This window comes from Lingula anatina, chromosome 2, assembly GCF_051362555.1.
Source record: "Lingula anatina isolate TDL-2025a chromosome 2, LinAna3.0, whole genome shotgun sequence".
In the NCBI taxonomy this organism is placed as follows: Eukaryota; Metazoa; Brachiopoda; class Lingulata; order Lingulida; family Lingulidae; genus Lingula; species Lingula anatina.
Genome location: NC_141768.1, coordinates 33583257 through 33603383, shown reverse-complemented (window position 1 = coordinate 33603383; position 20127 = coordinate 33583257). Strand labels below are relative to the sequence as shown.

At 36.9% G+C, this 20127-nt stretch overlaps 1 protein-coding gene across 1 annotated transcript in view; it reads left to right on the top strand.

Annotated features, from left to right (window-relative positions):
• Positions 1-20127, top strand: part of LOC106162098 (uncharacterized) — a 189048-nt gene that overhangs the window by 165062 nt on the left and 3859 nt on the right. The window contains exon 9 of the mRNA XM_087003117.1: positions 10561-10689. Within this exon, the coding sequence (XP_086859243.1) occupies positions 10561-10689 (129 nt within the window). The remainder of the gene's footprint in view (positions 1-10560; positions 10690-20127) is intronic.

Below are 20127 nucleotides of genomic sequence, written 5' to 3'. Positions count from 1 at the left end.
TGTTACCGTTACTCCTTTCCGTGCACTGAAACCGAGACGACAGCCGATCAGTGTCTATGGCGCATGTGCAGGTAGCCTTCATCTGCGACCAGGTTCGTTGCCTTTACCGTTAAAGTTGGGTGGAGCCTTACGCACGAATGTGTCCTCATCTCGCCGTTCGCGGGTCTGTGTCTCCGACGCATACGTAGCCTTCCCTGCAGAAGCCGGCCTCGGCACTACGGCCTCTCCTCCGTGCGGGGAGGCCACTACGACCGCAGATCGGTATGTGCGGCGCACAGGTAGCCTTCGCCACGGCAGCCGAACTGTGTATTACGGTCTCTCTCCGTCGTGCGCTGCGACCAAGATGACCGCTGATTGTTGTCTGCAATCAAATATATTAGGTTTTTTTTTTTTTGGGGGGGGGGGGGGGGGTGCAGGGCCGTTTTTTTTTTTTTTCGCTCAGGCAACCCATTCTTAACCAGCAGCAGCAACCGATTTCCTGGTGCATAGGTGCATAGGTGCGTCAATGTACGCATTTGAAAAGCGTGTACGTTTTGTCATTGAAACCATCTTCAAACAAACGCAAGAGATAGGTAATCTAGAGTAAACCAAAAAGGCAGTTTTTATATTCGTTGAAGGGACTGGAAGATCCTCAATGGGAGATAGTGAGCGATCTGAGCGCGACAATAAGCCAATTTCCACACTAGTTCAAGGGATTTCGTTTACTATATTCGTCAGCAAGAGATCGTCAGCGATCCGAGCAAGCATAGAAGGTTGGACTTTTTGTCCATGCTAGAAGGCAATTTTCATGTAGTCAGCAGGATATGGTTTGCTGGTTTGCGACAGGGGCGTAACCAGGCATACGCATGGATACACTGTGCGTATATAATTTTTTGGCCAACCATGATATTATTCTCTATAAATCTAGTGTACTTTTCAAGGAATATTATCGAAAATCCCCTTCAATTATAAGTTAACGTCACCTGAATGTACAAATTCTCTGTATAATTTATATATGCACCATTGTTCTGACACCCTTCTCGTTTGCTTTCACAGAACTGAGGTAAACAATACTAGTTACCATCTGAAGTCCGATCTTAATCGTCCATCTAGCTGGAACTTGCTTTACCTCTTAATTAGAGGGTAAAGTGCCCTTCAGCTCACAGGTAGCTTTTGTCTTGAGTGTATCGAACGCGATATTTATCTCAGATAAAAATCTACCTGTGTGTTATTTTCAAAGAGCTGCTCCAGCAGACCTGGGGGCACTAGATAAATCTGATCATCGGGCTAAACAAGAAGCCAGAGAAACAAAGGAAGATTGATTTTTCCTGCAAAGTTTCAAAGAATTTTGACACGGACTTGATCTAGCTTAACCCTCCAAACTAATGGGGTGGCATGGGCAATTTTTACAAAATTTACAAACAATTAAACTTAGATATATTACAATTTTATCCTTTAATATAATTTTGGGAGGCATGCACCCGCATGTAAGCTGGGTGATGTCAGTAAGCCCCTAGTTAAATAAATATACCCTTATGAGCAAGGCTTTTCCCAGCGAACCGTCCAGCCGTCATTTGGATGGCCGCTGACATCACCGGACGGCCTATATTTTCTAAGACGACTAGACGGCTTGCGACTTTTTTTTTAATGATGTCTTGGCTTGTCGGGACAGCCGTGGACGTTGTAAGAAATTTTCTTAGAGTAATTTGACGAACCTTGCTTTTATGATGCGTCACAGATGAATGGTACTACTTTGTAGTGTACGCTGATATTCAGTCACGACGAAACTACTTCCTAAAGCTTACAAAACACAATAAAATGTTTCTATGAACTTTAAGATACACATTCCACGCCGTATGCAGCAGTGACAAGAGTGACCTTCATGCGGTACAAAACACTAAGCAAACTACAGGCCAATTTGTGAAAGGGGACACCCTCCGGACCTTCATACGCATGGCAACTGACAAAGCTGATTGACAAAAAGGAAAATTTCAAATTTTCCGCGAGAGATCGTTCGCAATCCGAGAGAGACCAGGAGGCAATTTTCATATTTGTTAAAGAGACTTCGTAAGCCAAAGGGCGAGACGAGAACGCAATTTTCGTATTGTCAGCGTCGCAATCCGAGTGAAACGAGAAAGCTCATACTCGTTCAGTGGCTTTCGTTTGCGGAAGATCGTCAGCCGGAGATCGTTCTCGATTGTTTTTAACCCTCCATCCCTCCCCATTGGAATTTATAATTTTTAAAAATATTTTTCATTTCATTTGTACATTTCAAGGGACTTAATTAGCGGATGATCGTCATCGGGAGATCGTGAACGATCTGAGCGAGACAAGAAAGCAATAATGGTAATCTTTATTGCAGCTCTTAATATTGCTCTTTTGTTCTGTTACTGAAGTCTCTACTGTTAACAATGCTATTGTGTGCCTCAGCAAAACTACCGATCGCTATCTCACATCGAATACTGCGGTAAAGAAACAACAGCCCGACAGTACAACTCTTAATAGATTCTCCTGTTATCTGAATGAATGGATATGACGATGTTGTTTAGTGTCCTAAACTAACTGTACCGATCGTTATCTTGCATCTTGGGCTGCACACGTAGTACTCAGGTAAAGGTACGCTAGGGCAACATTGCCGACTGTTAGATCTTTATAAGCGTGAGAATAGCCCAGTGGCCGATTTTAAGGTGTACCAAATTCACGAAATCAAGATCGCGCAAAATTGCTTACTGGCCGAAATTCATGGTGCATAAAAAACTCCAGACGGCCGATTTTAAGATCGTTCCAAATTCAAGAGCCGTTCGAAATTCATGGTACTTTACCGTATAAGATTGTGCATTATAAACAATAAAAAGCATTTTTGCTTTAACAGTGATATATAATTGACAATTCCACTGATAAAATTGACCTATATCAAATATCTTTTGTTTAGATATTATGTGTTTTTGTATTTTGTGTTTTTGTTTTTGTATTTTGTATTTTTCTCAAGATTTTAACTTACAACAATTTCCTATAGGATCCTATAGGATTTCCTATAGGAAAGGTGCCCTATAGGATCCTATAAGATTTCCTATAGGAACCTATAGGAAATTTTCGTAAGGGTTTTCATGAGACGGATGACACAAAATTACAAACACTGCAATTTAGAATCAATCATAGAATTTTTAGCACAAATTCATACTTAATGAAAATAAAGAAAAAAGAATCAGCTGTGCGAGTTTTGCAATATTGCCAAAGAGACAATATATCATGTATTTTGGGAATGTCCTTATGTACAAAATATCTGGACTTGCCTGTTTAATGCTATAAGGGAAAGTATGAAGACGAATATAGATAGGCATCCCAAAGTGTTCTTATTTGGTCTGGTACAACAGTTTAAGATAGAAGGCCTGTATTTACTTACATTGATAACTAAGAAATACATAAGCATATGCAGGTCCAAATCCAAACCCCCCACTTGGGTAGGGCTAATACAATATGCCAAATGCTATGGAAATATTACCAGGTTTTCATTATACATGTATCCTTAAGTGAAACGATCTAACATACAACAGATTTGGCTAAACATCGATAAGATATTAGTGGTAAAACAATAACAAAACAAAACTGTCCATAATATGTATCTTTATTTTTTGTTCAATATAAGATCAGTATTTCAATGACTGAGCATCTGTATTAAAAGTTTTAGTGTGTACTACAGTGTGCGTGCGCTTTCGGGTGTGTGAGGTTGTATGTGAAAACGATGAATGTGCATATACACTATATTATATAAAGACACAACCATTTATGTCTCTAGTTTGTAAACTGGTGCACTGTATCACCTTGCTTTGTTACGTATTGTTCAGTTTGGGTCTTCTGTAATATACTGTAGAATTTTGTATATACTGCATTGTACGTTCTACAATATATATAATTGTATATATTCTATAATATATATATACACACATACATGCACACACACGCACGCACACACACACACACACACACACATATACATAAAGAAAATGAACAACATTAATCTGTTATCTCCATGTTAATTAATAAACATTATTGGGTTATTGGTATTTTCATTATGTGAATTTGAACCCTCATGGTCCTGAAATTAATCTTATTGACCACGTTACCTGTTGCGCTTGATTAAATATTAGTGAGCATTATTATGTACAGACACAGATGTCTGTATGTCCGTCGCCATGCACTTTCAGCTTAAACATGATAAGTAGAGGGCAGTTTTACTTTTTGGCTTTATATTTACAGAGATGATGAATATTCATAAAACGCAGGTCAAGTTCGAAAATCGGCATGATCGGGCCACTATTTTAGTAGTTATGCTGTTTTTTTTCATTTTTCAGCATATATGCAACACTGTTAACACAATATAAGAAAAACAGATAGGCCAGTTGTCATTAACATCACAGGAGTGGTCAGTCTTACTCAAACGCAGGTTGAGTTCACTTCAGTTCACTTAGTAGTAGTAGTAGTTTATTATCATCACTGTATGCGTATGATTACATAATAATAAGCGAGCAGAACATTACATACAGGGATAAATGATCAATAAAGGCATAACAAGTATAATATGTAGCGCAATACACTACCATGACAAAAACTTATAGTTCGGTACACCGTTTTTAAAAGCTACGTTTCTGATATTTTCAAGACCTTGTATACATATGAAACGACTAAGTGCAAATTGTTCTTTGAAAATAGATCCCCTAAGGACGTATATACCAGTTCAGGGTAGGCTGAACGCATCGCTGATGTGAGCTCGCATTTGCTTATAACATGTAGCTCTGTTTGCATTTCACCACACTTGCAGACACGTTCGTTCCTCTCTTTACGACACCAACGACCCGTTTCGATTGCCAATCTATGAGAACTTAGCCTAAACCTAGTAGTAGCTATACGTAGATATTCCGGGATATCGAAGCGGTTTGCGTACATATCCCACACTTCCAGATTGGGGTTCATTTCTAAATAAGTCGTTGCTTTTGTTTGATTCGAATTTTTAAGTTGATCTTTTAGGTTTTCAATGTCCAAGTAAATATGATCGGATGTTGCTAACACTTTCTGATAGTACGTTGACGCTTTTGTCTTAGCATCTGCACAAGTTTTCCACATGAATATGAAAGGGTCGTCCTCCATGTCTTTGCGTTCTTGCAACAATTTCTCCAGAAAATTACGTTGAGCGTCCATTACGCGTGCCTTTAGTGTGGGCAAGCCCAATTCGAGGAGACAGGTGTCGTTTCTCGTTGATGCCCGTACACCTAATAATGCTTTTACACTGTTTATGTACATGGGGTTTGCCGTATCTATACTGTTTCCTATCCATGACTCGCATGCGTAAAGAATGGATGCAAACAATGCGGCGTCGAGCACCTTCCTCTTTATGCTGAAGGGGAAATCAACGTTCTTTGTAACAAATGCTGTATATTTCATAACATGACACTGCTTCATGTCCATTTGTTCCCTTACTGCTGTATCACTTTTTCCATCTTGAGTGAACATTGCTCCGAGATAACAATACTTGTCACAGGTCTTAATTGTTAGACCTTCCACCTCGAGGTCTTCCTTATCTTCAACGGTACCGTTTATAACCATTATATTGGTTTTGCTCTGATTCATCTCCATCCCTGACTGGGCACAGAATTGTTTTAGTATTTTTACTTTTTCTATGCATGCTTTTCGGGACGTTGCTAAGATAACAGTGTCATCCATTAACAATAAACAGTGCAACCACATAAGAAAACCGTCATCTTGGCACTTTCTTAACTCCCTCACTAGGTCATTGATATACAGAGTGAATAAAAAGCAGCTCGTTGGAGATCCTTGCCGCACGCCTAACGAAGCTGATATATTGGCTGCACCCAGAGCCATGCTAGTGTTACTATAGATTGCGGCTAATATTTTTACCATAGAGTATCCACAACCGTAGCGGATCAAATTGCGGATGAGCGCCCCACGTGGGACTTTGTCGTATGCTTTAACAAAATCCACATAAACTATATACAGTTTTTCTTTTTTGGACATAGCATAATCAATAGCCAAGCGTAGAGTTACTATATGCTCTAGGCACCCTCTTCCCTTCTGAGAGCCCGCCTGCTCTCTTTCGGGTTTAAACCATCTTTCTAAACGTTTGCATAGTATAACATCAAACAGTTTAGAAAATGTGTCCATAACTGCAATGCCCCTGTAATTTCCAGTGTCCGTTCTAGGTCCTTTCTTATATAGTATAACTAAGCGGGACAACGCCCATTTCGCTGGGATCAATGTGGTGCTCAAAATCATAGAAAATGTAAGTACTAGAAAAGTTATCCACCGCTGTGGCAAGGTCTTAAGTATTCCAGGGGGGATGCCGGAGGGTCCTCCACTTTTATTCGGTTGAACTGCTTTAATGGCGTCCCGTACCTCATTCTCAGTAATTTGGTCATCAGTCATTGGTATATAAGGGCATTCCCCTGGGAGCGGCGTGAAAACGGGGTCAGCGTCGTTAGGTGAAAGCAGCTTTTCAAAATGCTCCTTGAAATCCTCGTCCGTCGGTCGCTTTTTTGATGCGTCGTTTAATTCTAGCGTCCCACTCCAACCGATCGCCTGCCATATCTTGCGATGATCATTCATGCTGTGAAGCGCTTCCCAGCGGTTTGTTATTGGTCGTTGTTGCTCAATTTGGTTTGATTGGTGAATCTTTGCACGATCTAGACTTGATCTCATAATGCGGTCAGTTTCGTAGAAAACCTGGTCCAAGTTATCATATGAACGTAGATTCGGCGGTTCGGCGGTTCCCAGAATCTCCTTAAATAAGGTAGAATCAATATCAGTCCATTTAACTTGCCGATTACTACATGATGATGGGTGTGTGTCCCTTGTCGGTGTATGATCATCTAGCTGTGATACGCGGTACAGTAGAGAGTTCAGGATGTCTGCGGTTGATGAGAGCTTTTCCTTAAAAAAAGTAATGCCTACTGGGGCGTGGTTCGATGGTAAATCCACGCTGTCATGAATTATCATGTTAGATGTTGCGGCTACGAGGCTCGGGGAGACAAAGCAATGGTCCAATTCTGAGACCCATCGATCCCTTTGTCTAAATGTTAGTTTTAGTGGTAATTGCACGTTGTTAAAACATAAACCGTTTAGTAATACTAACGGTTTTAGAATCCTGGTAACAAGTCGTGCATTTTCGTTAGGAATCCTTAATTTATCAGGCGATTCACTACCGAACATCAGGAAACATTCCCTTTATGGAGTCTACAAATCTTTCTCTCAAATAAGAAAATCGACAGTTTGTGTCTCCCACTATTATAAAAGTATGGTTAGGTCTATTCATGAGGAGTGCACTCAAATCAGCTAACACCTCCATTGAAAAGTATGGTGAACTCTTTGGTGCAACATAAATAGCCACAAATATTACTTGTGGGTGTTCCTTAAGTCTAAAATAAATATAGTCGTCTTTACCACACACAAGTTCAATTATAGATCTGTTTAACCCATCTTTTATGAGAACACCGCAACCTCCTCGGTTTGCGTTTTCATTTTTACTCATATAAGTATGGTATCCTGGTAAGGAGAACTCAACATTTGACTTAATTTCATTTAAACAAATTATATCATATAAACTTAAAAGTTCTTGCACCTTTTTGTTTTCTAGTTTATTTTTTACAGAATTTATATTCCATGTAACTATAGTCAACTTTCTGTTCTGCTCGCTTATACAAAATTTGCACTCCAACGGTCGATTACCTCACCATCTTTGGTAATTACTCTTTTCTTTTTATCGAAAAAGATCTCATGGCCCATATTTTCTGGCTTTTGCTTTTCTGTGTCCAGTGCCCTGAACATGCGTCCCCACTCAGCTCTTATTGCTGGGTGTTGGTCACGTTTTATCCTCAGTGTGTCGTTAACATGCGGGATCTGAAGCTCTCCCTGCCCGCCGTTCCTTTGTGCCAATTTTTGGAGGATGTCCCTCCTCAGGGATTCGCTGCCGAGCGTTACGAGAATCGGGCGGGGTGTGCCATCCTGCCTTGGCTGACCCAAGCGTTTGCAAACAGGTTTATTTGCAAGTTGAGTGGCGGTGATCGCTTCTAAAACATATTTAACTTTTTCCGCATCCCCAACTACATCTCCATAATTCTCATTTTCCGACATACCGATCACAATGAGATTCTTTTCTCTTTGCTTTGAGTCAAGTTTTTCTAAATATAGTTGCTGGCCACTTATTATGTCGGTGACTTTATCCAGTGTGTTGTTTATTTTGATCACCTCTGCTTTCATCCTATTTTGCTCTTCTTTTTGCACGTTTATTTCCGTTAGGATTTCTGCAAATTGCATTTTCATTCCTTTCATTTCTTCTTCTAAGTGGTTTAGTTTTAAGTCAAATGATTTTCTCATCTGATCTTGGTTGTCCTTTAAATCTGTTACAGCTTTTAATAAAGTGTCCATTTTTTTAAACAGCGCTTGGTTAGGGGTTTCGGATACGCTAAAAACTGGAGGGTTATCGTGGATTTTTGAATTGTGTAGGACACTGTTTGCTTCCTGGAGTATCTCACTAGTCGCCTTCATATTTTCCTTTGGGCTTTCGACCTGGCACTCTTTCTTTGCGTGGTTTTCATTTACACTTTCCGTGCTTCCTCTGCTTCTCTTTTTCCTATTTGTTTTGGGCATTTGCAAATAATAAACCACCAGAAGTTAGTAGCTTATAATGTTATGCGGTAAATACATACAATGTCTTGAACACTTTTTTGGTTGATATTGTTCCCGTTTTGGTTGACGACGATGAATACTACAACACCCGCTCTCTGTGCTACCTGGCGTTTGCCCCTCATTATTTCCGTAATTGCTATGGGTTATATGCAACAATTGCTGTCACCAAAATGCATGGTAAAAGTGAGTAGATGTTGACCTATATCTGCCGTTATCTTACCAAGTCCGAATATATATACGAATTTGTTTTTCAAATATCTCGTCGGCAATACTTCGAATAGTCACGCCGAAAACTGTGAACCGACCCCGACCAACTTACGAAGGTGTCTCCCACAAATCAATAGCCTGCATTGTCTTGAAGTTGCCAAAATAGCATCAAATTCCGAGAGCAACATACCCACGTCTCCTCCTCACATAGCACCTACATACCACCTTACTGTTCTCAAACTTACAGGAAAGAAACATGGGACTAAAATACAGCTTCAGTAGGCAATGCAGTCTGTTTGGTAAATTTTTCTGGTAGTTAAACAGTATTTGTGAAAATTTAATTTTTCACATATTGGCATTTTCAAGGTGTGACTTAGAACCTCCACGGGCTTGAAGACCCATGCTAGTCAAATTTTCTGAAAATCCATGATACTAATATTTTATTGTAAAAAATTGATGGCAATTATGCTGTTAAACATTATGTAATGTTGCATCAAAATTTAAAGAAACCCTTAATTTGGACACTGCTCCCATGATGACCATTTAAGGAAAACCGTGTCACTTACTGTTCTCAAACTTACTGGAAAGAAACATGGCACTAAAATACAGCTTAAGTAGGCAATGCAGTCTGTTTGGTAAATTTTTCTGGCAGTTAAACAGTTTTTTGTGAAAATTTAATTTTTCACATATTGGCATTTTCAAGGTGTTACTTAGAACCTCCACGGACTTGAAGACCCAAGCTAGTCACATTTTCTGAGAATCCATTATATGTATATTTTATTATTAAAAATTGATGGTCATTATGCTGGTAAGCATTATGTAATATTGCATTAAAATAGAAGAAAACACAATTTTGGGTTCTGCTGCCATGATGACCATTATGGGAAAACCATGTTACTAATGATTGTCAAACTTTCAAAACAGAAACACAGGACTAAAATGCAGCCTGAGTTGGAAAAGCAGTCTAATTGGCTTCTTTTTCTGGAAGTTATACATTTTAGTGAAATATTCATTTTTATTGTGTTGGCATATTCATTGTTGGACTCGGAGCTCCCTTGGATATGAAGCCGAATGGTAATCAAATTTTCTACATGTCCATCCTATTTATAGTCAATAATAAAAAAAATGTGTGATAATTATTCTGTAATTTATTATGTAATGTTACTTCAAAAATTACAAAAATCTTTTTGCACTGCTACTACAAACATGAAAAGAAAACTGTGTTACTTATTATTATTTTTAACTTACAAGTATGAATTTAGGATTGGCATACAGTTCAAATTAAAAAGCTAGCTCAATTGGGTAATCATTTATTATTGAATTTATGCAATTTTGTGTGAAATTTTCATTTTTCTCATTCTGGCATTTTCAAAGTGTGAACTTGAACTCCCATGGGCCTGAAGCCCTATGCTTGTTACACATTTTACTTACATTGGTAATACCTGTTAAGCATAATTAAAATTTGATGTTGAATTTGCAGTTAAGCATAATGTATTTTTGCATCAGAATTGACAGTAGCATATTTTTGTCTGTACATTTGACAGCTTTGCTGCCTTGTTATCAAATAGACCCCCCCCCCCCCAAAAAAAAGAAAAAATTATTGAGTTAATACAAATAAGTGAACATACACACATGGTGCATAGTATTTTATTGAATTCATGTTCTTTTCTTTTTTAGCACCTCAGGACCACGGTGATTCTTTGGGCTTAATTCTTGCAGTGGTTTTTCCCGTTGTTTTTATTTTTATCATTAGTATTATTATTGTATATTGTACAAGACGCAGGAGAAAACATGGAAGTTATTACTGTAAGTACTATGTAACATATATAGTAGTTAAAGAACCTAACACAACATGTAACATTCACATGCCACAAAAAAGTAAAAAGTGGAATAAATCTCCTGATGGTAGAAATAGGCTTTAAAATTGTACCTTTTTTAAATTTCTGGTTGTTACTTTGACCTATTTATTCCCACTACCATCCATAAAACAAAAAGGTATACAGGAACTACATGTGCAAATATAATTTATAAGGAAATAATGCAATAAAATTCTGTGATGTTCCATCAAGATATACTATTCGAAGCATAATGTTGGCATTTGGTCATACTGAGTGACAATAATTTGAAATATAAAGTCATCTTGTATTTATCATTTTTATGTACAGACACAGATGTGTCTGTACATATAGCCGTCATCTGCGTCTGTCGTCGCCGTCGTTGCCGTCGTCGCCGTCGCCGTGCACTTTTACCGATAACACGATAAGTGGAAAACTGTTTTTTCTTTTTGTTTGAAACTTACAGAACTGATGAATATTCATAATACGCAGGTCGAGTTCGAAAATCAGCATGATCGGGTCACTTATAGGGAATTTATGCTGTTTTTTCACTTTTTTCAGCATATATGCAGCACCGAAAACACAATAAGTGGAAAACCATTTTACCTTTTGGCTTGAAACATGCAGAACTGATGAATATTCATAATACGCAGGTCAAGTTCGAAAATCAGCATGATTGGGTCATTTTTAGTGAATTTAGACTATTTTTTCTCTTTTTTCAGCATATATGCAGCACCGATAACACGATAAGTGGAAAACCATTTTACCTTTTGGCTTGTAACTTACAGAACTGATGAATATTCATTATACGCAGGTCAAGTTCGAAAATCAGCACGATCGGGTCACTTATAGGGAATTTATGCTGTTTTTTCACTTTTTTCAGTATATATGCAACACTGATAACACAATATAAGAAAAACAGATTGGCCAATTGTCATTATACTCACAGGAGGGGCCAATCTTACTAAAACACAGGTTGAGTTTGAAAAGCAGCATAATCAGTCCATTATTTTAGAAGTTATGCTGTTTTTTCACATTTCCTCAGATTCAATTCTTAGGCATGTTAACAGTCTCATTATATAATAATAATAATTTATTGAGCATTAAAATGTGTACATTTACATTTTACAAGCTCTCTAAACTACAGTTTTACATAAATTGTAATTGTATACACTTAAATAAGTATAACTTCTTTAGATCATTCCATTGCCAAAATACATGTAAGCTAACTACTTCATTCACAATATAATAATACTGAATATAGTATTTTGTACAATATGCCTTTGCTACTTAGGCATAACTGACTGTATAAACTTGGCCACTGCTGATGCACTTGCACGACACTGTGGATTGAGAATCTGTATTATTTTGCTATCGTCATCAGTGCCTGATAGACCAGAGAATTGTGGCAGGGAATCAAACATTCTTTTACGCTCACGTTGATACTGAGTGCAGATCAGGAGAAAATGCTTTTCGTCTTCGATAACATTTTTGCAGTGTGGACAAAATCTTTCTTCCATTGGTGTTTTAGGATATGTATGTCTCCCTCTTTCAATTTGTAAATTGTGGTCACTAAGCCTGAGTTTTGATATTGCTATTTTGTAATGGGCTGGAATGTTGAGTTGCAGGTATTTTTCGCCATTGTACGAGTTTTTTAGGGCTTTGTAGGTTCTTAGTTTACTGAATTTATCAGTGTGTAATTCCTCCCAGAAGAGACATTCAACTTTCTTTATTATTTCTTGATCTAAATCAGGATAGCCGTGAAATGTTTGTGGCATGTTCCCGAAATGGTTAGTAATTTTCCAAGTTTCAAGCATTGTTTTCGTGGCTGAGGACCAGCCGGGTATTTTGTCATTTTTCTGTTGATTGTATACCTGTTTAACAATTCTCGTGTCTGGTAAATTGTCCAGTCTTTTTGCAAAATTTTGTGTTTGTTTAACAACATCACAGTATATGGGGTATCTACCCAATTCTGCTCGACTTGCACTATTATTTGTAGATCTTTTCACACCTAATGCCCATTTGCATGCTTTAAGATGAATTTGTTCAAATGGTAATTTGTTTAGGAAATTGAGTGATATTTTCTTTTGCTTAAATAGTTCCTCAGACCATACCTCGCAACCATATGTTAGGATTGGCTTTATCATTTTATCAAAAAGCCTCATAGTCAGTATGGGGTTTGATATATTTTGGGATTTCAATGTTGCTTTGAGAGAAAATAAAGCTTTCAGGGCTTTTAATTTCAAATTATTCATAGCTTGTTTCAATGACCCTGTGCTTGTAAATGTAATACCCAAGTAATTATATTCTTTTACTATGTCAACGGGGTGACCATTTATGTGAAAATTAAGATGGGAATGCTTTTTACCATTTTTCTCAAATATCACAACTTTGGATTTTTTATCATTAACAGTCAATTTCCATTTTGTGCAATAATTTTCCAGTTTGTTAAGTAATCTTTGAAGACCTTCACTAGACGATGACAGTAATATAAGGTCATCGGCATATAATATGTGACATAAACTGTTCACTTTTCCTGTATTGTTTCTACACTGTAGGCTTTCTCTGATATCATCGATGAAGATATTAAAAAGAACAGGGCTGAGGTTATCCCCTTGTCGAATACCAATTCGTGAGGTGAATGGCTCTGTATAGCCACCTTGAACAGAAATTCCTAGTTTTGTGTTTTGGTACATTGATTTTACAACTCTATAATATTTTCCACAGATTCCCAAATTAAGCAACTTTAATAAGAGACCCTTGTGCCAAACTGAATCGAATGCTTTTTTGAGATCGATGAAACATGCATAAATGCGTTTATTTTGGTTAACATATTGATTTATTAGTGATTTCAATGTAAAAATGTGATCAGTAGTACGAAAACCTGGTCTAAAGCCTGCCTGTTCATTACTGAGTTTGCCGTTAGTATCTAGGAAATCATTGAGTCTGCCAGCCATAATTGAATTAAAAAGTTTTCCAAGGCAGCTAGTTATGCAAAGCCCCCTATAATTTGTTGGGTTCATACGATCCCCTGATTTGTATAGAGGAATAATAATACCTAAGTTCCAAGAGTCTGGCATTTCTGAAGTGTTAAGGACTAGATTAAAAATCTTGGTGAGTGATCCTATTATATATGGAGCGCTAGTTTTGAGCATTTCATTTTTAATTTTGTCCTGACCTGGTGCCTTTCCATTTTTTAGGGCTTTCAGTGCCTTTTTTACTTCAGATATTGTTATCGGTTTGTCCAAGTATGTATTACCAGGTACATTTTCCTTTTGTTTGATTTCAGTATCTATTTCATGATCCCCAGTTGGTGTCATTCCACATAATTGATTAAAGTGTTGTAACCATACATCTGGACTTATCAGATTGCCAGAATCTTTATTTTCTTTCAGTTTTTTGATAGTTTTCCAGAATTCTTTAGGGTCCTTATTTTCATTGTCAAGGAGTTTTTCTAAAAGTGAATCTTTGAATTCTTGCTTTTTGTTTTTAATTAGTTTTTTGTATTTTTTAACAGCTTCATGATATGTATGCGATATAAATGTGTTCTGTGGGTTATTCTGTAACAGCTTCCCCAAGCGTTTTATTTCACGTCTGACTTCTGCACATGTTGCATTAAACCATGGCTGTTTCTTCGCTCTTACTGGTTTGTTTTTCTTTTTTGTTACAGGGTGTTTTCGCTGAACTAATGATTCATTAGCTGTATTCTCGAGTAGGTCTGAGAGCGTCTTACATGCTGCATTAACCCCTTCTTTGGTGGCCGGATAATTAGAATGTTGCAGTTTGCTTAAAGCCAGAATAGTTTCATCTTTTTCAAGGGCTTCAAGAAATTTTTCAGCAGAATCATTTTTCCATATGTATTGCTCACTAGCCTTGAGAATGGGTGTCAAAGTATTTACATTCTTGATTCCTGTGCCTTGGATTGACAGGTCTATCAGACAATGATCAGAGATGTAGTCTATTGGGTGAACTGTGCAATATCTTACTTTGTTAAAGAGAACATCACCAACAATAACATAATCTACCGTGCTACATCCATGTCTGTTGTAACAAGTAAAATAACCTAAGGAGTTGCCAAGTGTCCTACCATTAACAATGCTGAGACTGCTACTTATGCACAGCTCAATCAAACTTCGACCTTGCGAGTTAACTATAGGGTCGAGATTATTTCTACTCTTTGGTGTAAAGTCTGGTCTACAGGTATTCTGTAAGAGTGGACCTTTGGCGTTATCATTACTGGTAACATCAGGCAATGTACCAGTGCGTGCGTTAAAATCACCTAAAATGCAAATTTCACCATACTGTTGGTAGTGAGCTATTTCATTTTCTAAGAACTCAAAAGTCTGTTCATCATTTGGACCATTGTTTGGTTTAATATAAGCAGCACAAATGAAGAGGTCCCTTTCTAAGCCAAAATGAGTGCCCTGTAGTTCTATCCATAGTAAGTTTTCACTTTTGCTTTCATGTGCTTTAATTGCCCCACCAAACTCCTTTTTGTAATAGATCACTATCCCTCCCGAGGGCCTACCTTTATTTTTCTTCTTTTTTCGCATTCTAAGAAAATGACCATGAGAGTTTGTGGGTAAAACCACCTTGGATCTTAGGGTGGTAAATGTTTCAATACAAATGAATATGTCATAGCTCTCTACTGTTGTTATAAAATTTTCATCTGAAAGCTTATTGAACTAATAAGATACGTAAAAGTGTTTGTTTGACATTTCCTACATCTTTACAACATTGTTAGTTGATTTTGTAAAAATGATGGTAAACTTGTTATCATGTATTGTGTAATAAAGTGTCAAAAATGGAAATAAACTCATATCATTGCAGTTTGTCAGATGCATTCATCCACTATGTTCAGAATCTCAGAATGGAGGAAGTTGGACATTTAACACTGTTCTATTGATACTTTTCCCATCTCATCAATTTTCTTCATTGGTCATATAAAAATGGCAGTAAACTGTTTATTTTGTTTTATGTAAAAAAAGTGTTAAAAATGGAAATAAACCCATTTCAGAACAGTGCTGTCTTGTTTACATTTTGGCATTTTCAATATGTGACTTTGAAGTTCCATGGGCCTGAAGACTTTTGCTAGTTACATTTTCTGAATAACCATGATACTAATATTTTATAATTAAAAATTGATGGTCATTATGCTGTAAAACATTATGTAATATTGCATCAAAATTTGAAGAAACCCCTATTTTGGGCACTGCTCCCATGATGACCATTTAAGGAAAATCATGTCACTTACTGTTCTCAAACTTACAGGAAAGAAACATGGGACTGAAATACAGCTTCAGTAGGCAATGCAGTCTGTTTGGTAAATTTTTCTGGCAATTAAACAGTTTTTTGTGAAAATTTAATTTTTCACATATTGGCATTTCCAAGGTGTGACTTCGAACCTCCACGGGCTTGAAGACCCATGCTAGTCACATTTTGTGAAAATCCATGACACTTATATTTTATTATTAAAAATCGATGATCATTATGCTGTTAAGCATTATGTAATGTTGCATCAAAATAAAAGAAAACACAATCACCCCATTTCCATAGATTAGATCGACCTACTTTAGATCGACCTAACTCCCTGGGGGTTCACGCTAAATAGCTGTCAGCCGGGCGGACACGAAAGTTAATTACCCATTACAGCTTGTAGTAGGCGGGGACGGACACTTAAGGGGGATTATCTGACAGTAATCTAGTGGGACTCCCCGCGGTGATAGATCGATCTAAAGTTGTGGGAATAGACCCAATTTTTGGTGCTGCTGCCTTGATGACCATTATGGGAAAACCGTGTTACTTATGACTGTCAAACTTTCAAAAAAGAAACACAGGACTAAAATGCAGCCTGAGTTAGAAAAGCAGTCTAATTGGCTTCTTTTTCTGGAAGTTATACATTTTAGTGTAATATTCATTATCTTTTTGGCATATTCATTGTGGGACTCGGAGCTCCCATGGACATGAAGCCAAATGATAATCATATTTTCTACATGTCCATCCTATTTATAGTCAATAAACAAAAATTGGTGATAATTATTCTCTAATTTATTATGTAATGTTACATCAAAATTGACAACAATCTTTTTGCACTGCTACTGCAAACATTATGAAAAAAAAACTGTGCTACTTATTATAATTTTAAACTTACAAGTACGATTTTTAGGATTGGCCTTCAGCTCATGAGAAAACCAGATCTATTGGATTATCATGTTTATTGTATTTATGCATTTTTTGTGAAATTTTCATTTTTCTCATTCTGGCACTTTCTAAGTATAAACTTGAACTCTGATGGGCCTGGAGCCTTATGCTTTTACTTTCGTCTGTGTTACCTGTTGTGCATAAGTTGATGTTGACTGTGCAGTTAAACATAATGTATTATTGCATCAGGATTGGTAGTCTCCTATTTCGGGCATTATGGTTTTGTGCTTTTCTTAAGGTGTGACTTATGGGCCTGAAGACCTTTGAGTGGGTCAGTCTGTAAATTACCCTTGGGTATCAGTAGATCAATTTCAGAGTTATAAAGTCATTTGCTTTAATAGGCCATTAAATGAGATTACGTAAAGCACACTTATTGATATTTCCCTGTAAACTCCCAAAGGTAAAGCCCTCTGCTAGATTAATAATAAGGAAGCAGTGATAATTATGCAGGTAAATTTTGTTTAATATTGCAAATAAGTTATATATATATATATATATATATATATATATATATATATATATATATATATATATATCAAACTGGAAGATTAAAAGTTTGAATAGCATCTTCATTGGAATTATATTTACCTCAAGCTCTGCCAAGGGGGTTATATTTTCACCCCTGTTTGTCTGTCATCCACATAACACAAAAAGTTATGGACCGATTTTGCAGAAATTTTCAGGAACTGTCGGAAGTGGGCCAAAGAGGACAATGATTAATTTTTGGTGGTGGTCCGGATCAATAATCAATCAATTATCAATAATAATCAACAATTGCTGCCTTGGCAGAGGTCTGCACTCTCAAAGTGCTTTTCTAGTTTTGTTGTTTTCCTTTATAATTTTTTCTCAAACACTTGCATTTGTGACTTTTAACTCTCATCTGCCTGGGGCTCTGCATATTTTCTGTATAAACACATAAGCAGTTGTATTGTTTTTTATGTCTTTAAACATTATGTAATATTATTTTATGCACTGTCATCATTTTTCAAATATTGAGACTTTCATAATGTGAATTTGAACTCTCATGGTCCTGAAACTGTAATCTTATTGAAGGGGTGGATTGAGACCATCTTCTGGGTCTTCCGGAAGACAGGTTATTAAGTTTATATTGACTGGTATCTATTTTTTCTGTTGGAAGACCATCAAAATGGAGGATGGATCAACATAGATACTTTGTAATACTGTCAGAAAATATCTCTGGGTCTGCTCCTGTTATTGACCATGTTACCTGTTGTGCAAGATTAAAATTCAGTGTTGACTGACAGTGCTATTATAAGCATTATTTATTATTGCATCAAAATTGACAAAATGACCTTTTTTGCATCTTTATTTTCTGTTTTTTGTCTGTACATTTGCCAGCTTTGCTGCCTTGTTTAAATTGCATTCAGTTACTTTTGTTTGATATTTTATTATTGTTTGTCTATTGATTTTCAGATACAAGGGAAGGAGTGGTACAAATCTAGAGCTAGCTGAAAGGGAACGGATTGATTCTCTTGGTAATAGAAATAAACTTTAAAATTGTACCTTCTTTAAATTTCTGGTTGTTACTTTGACCTATTTCTATCCCCTCCTGTCCAAAAAAGAAAAAAGTATGCAGGAAATGCATGTGCAAATGTAACTTTTCAAGAAATAATGTAACTAAATTATGTGATGTTTTTTTCAAGTTATACTATTTGAAGCATAATGGTAGCATTTGGTCAGGCTGAGTGACAATAATTTGAAATAAAAGCTCATGTGCAAATGTAACTTTTCAGGAAATAATGTAACTAAATTATGTGATATTTTTTCAAGGTATACTATATGAAGCATAATGGTAGCATTTGGTCAGGCTGAGCGACAATAATTAGTACCACCAGCGTGTAGGCTGGCGATACTCATGGTTTTAGTACTGATCCGTCTTGTACGGCTCCGCGTTCTGGCACCGGATACAAGTCACCATTACCGCTTCTCCTCCTAGACTGCAAGTACCCGTGTCCCCATCTCTTGGATTTAGGTCACATATAATCTCAACTTGAACCCCCTGTTTTTTTTTTTGTTTTTTTGTATGTACAGAAACAGATGTGTCTGTACATATAGCCATCATCTGCATCTGTCGTCGCCATCGCCGTGCACTTTTACTGATAACACGATAAGTGGAAAACTGTTTTTTCTTTTGGTTTGAAACTAACAAAACTGATGAATATTCATAATATGCAGGTCAAGTTCGAAAATCAGCATGATCGGGTCACTTTTAGGGAATTTATGCTGTTTTTTCACTTTTTTCAGCATATATGCAGCACCGATAACACAATAAGTGGAAAACCATTTTACCTTTTGGCTTGAAACATGCAGAACTGATGAATATTCATAATACGCAGGTCAAGTTTGAAAATCAGCATGATTGGGTCATTTTTAGGGAATTTATGCTGTTTTTATGTACAGACACAGATGTGTCTGTACATATTGCCATCACCTGCGTCTGTCGTCGCCATCGCCGATGCCGTCGCCGGCGCCGTGCACTTTCCTTGTAAACACCATTAGTGGAGGACAGTTTTACTTTTGGGCTTTATATTTACAGAGCTGATGAATATTCATAAAACGCAGGTCAAGTTCGAAAATCAGCATGATCGGGCCATTATTGTAGAAGTTATGCTGTTTTTTCACTTTTCAGCATATATGCAAACCTGTAAACACATTTTAAGGAAAACCGTTAGGCCTGTTGTCATGAAACTCACAGGAGTGGTCAATCTTACTAAAACGCAGGTTGAGTTCGAAAATCAGCATAATCGGGGCATTATTTTAGAAGTTATGCTGTTTTTTCACATTTCCTCAGATTCAACTCTTAGGCTTGTTAACAGTCTCGTTATTGAACTAATAAGATACGTAAAAGTGTTTGTTTGACATTTCCTGAATCTTTACAACATTGTTAGTTGATTATGTAAAAATGATGGTAAACTTGTTATCGTGTATTGTGTAATAAAGTGTCAAAAATGGAAATGAACTCATATCATTGCAGTTTGTCAGATTCAATCATTCACTGTTCATAATCTCAGAATGGAGGAAATTGGACATTTAACACTATTCTATTGATATTTTTCCCATCTCATCAATTTTCTTAGTTGATCATATAAAAATGGCAGTAAACTGTTAATTTTGTTTTATGTTAAAAAAGTGTTAAAAATGGAAATAACCCATTTCAGAATAGTGCTGTCTTGTTTCACATTTCCTC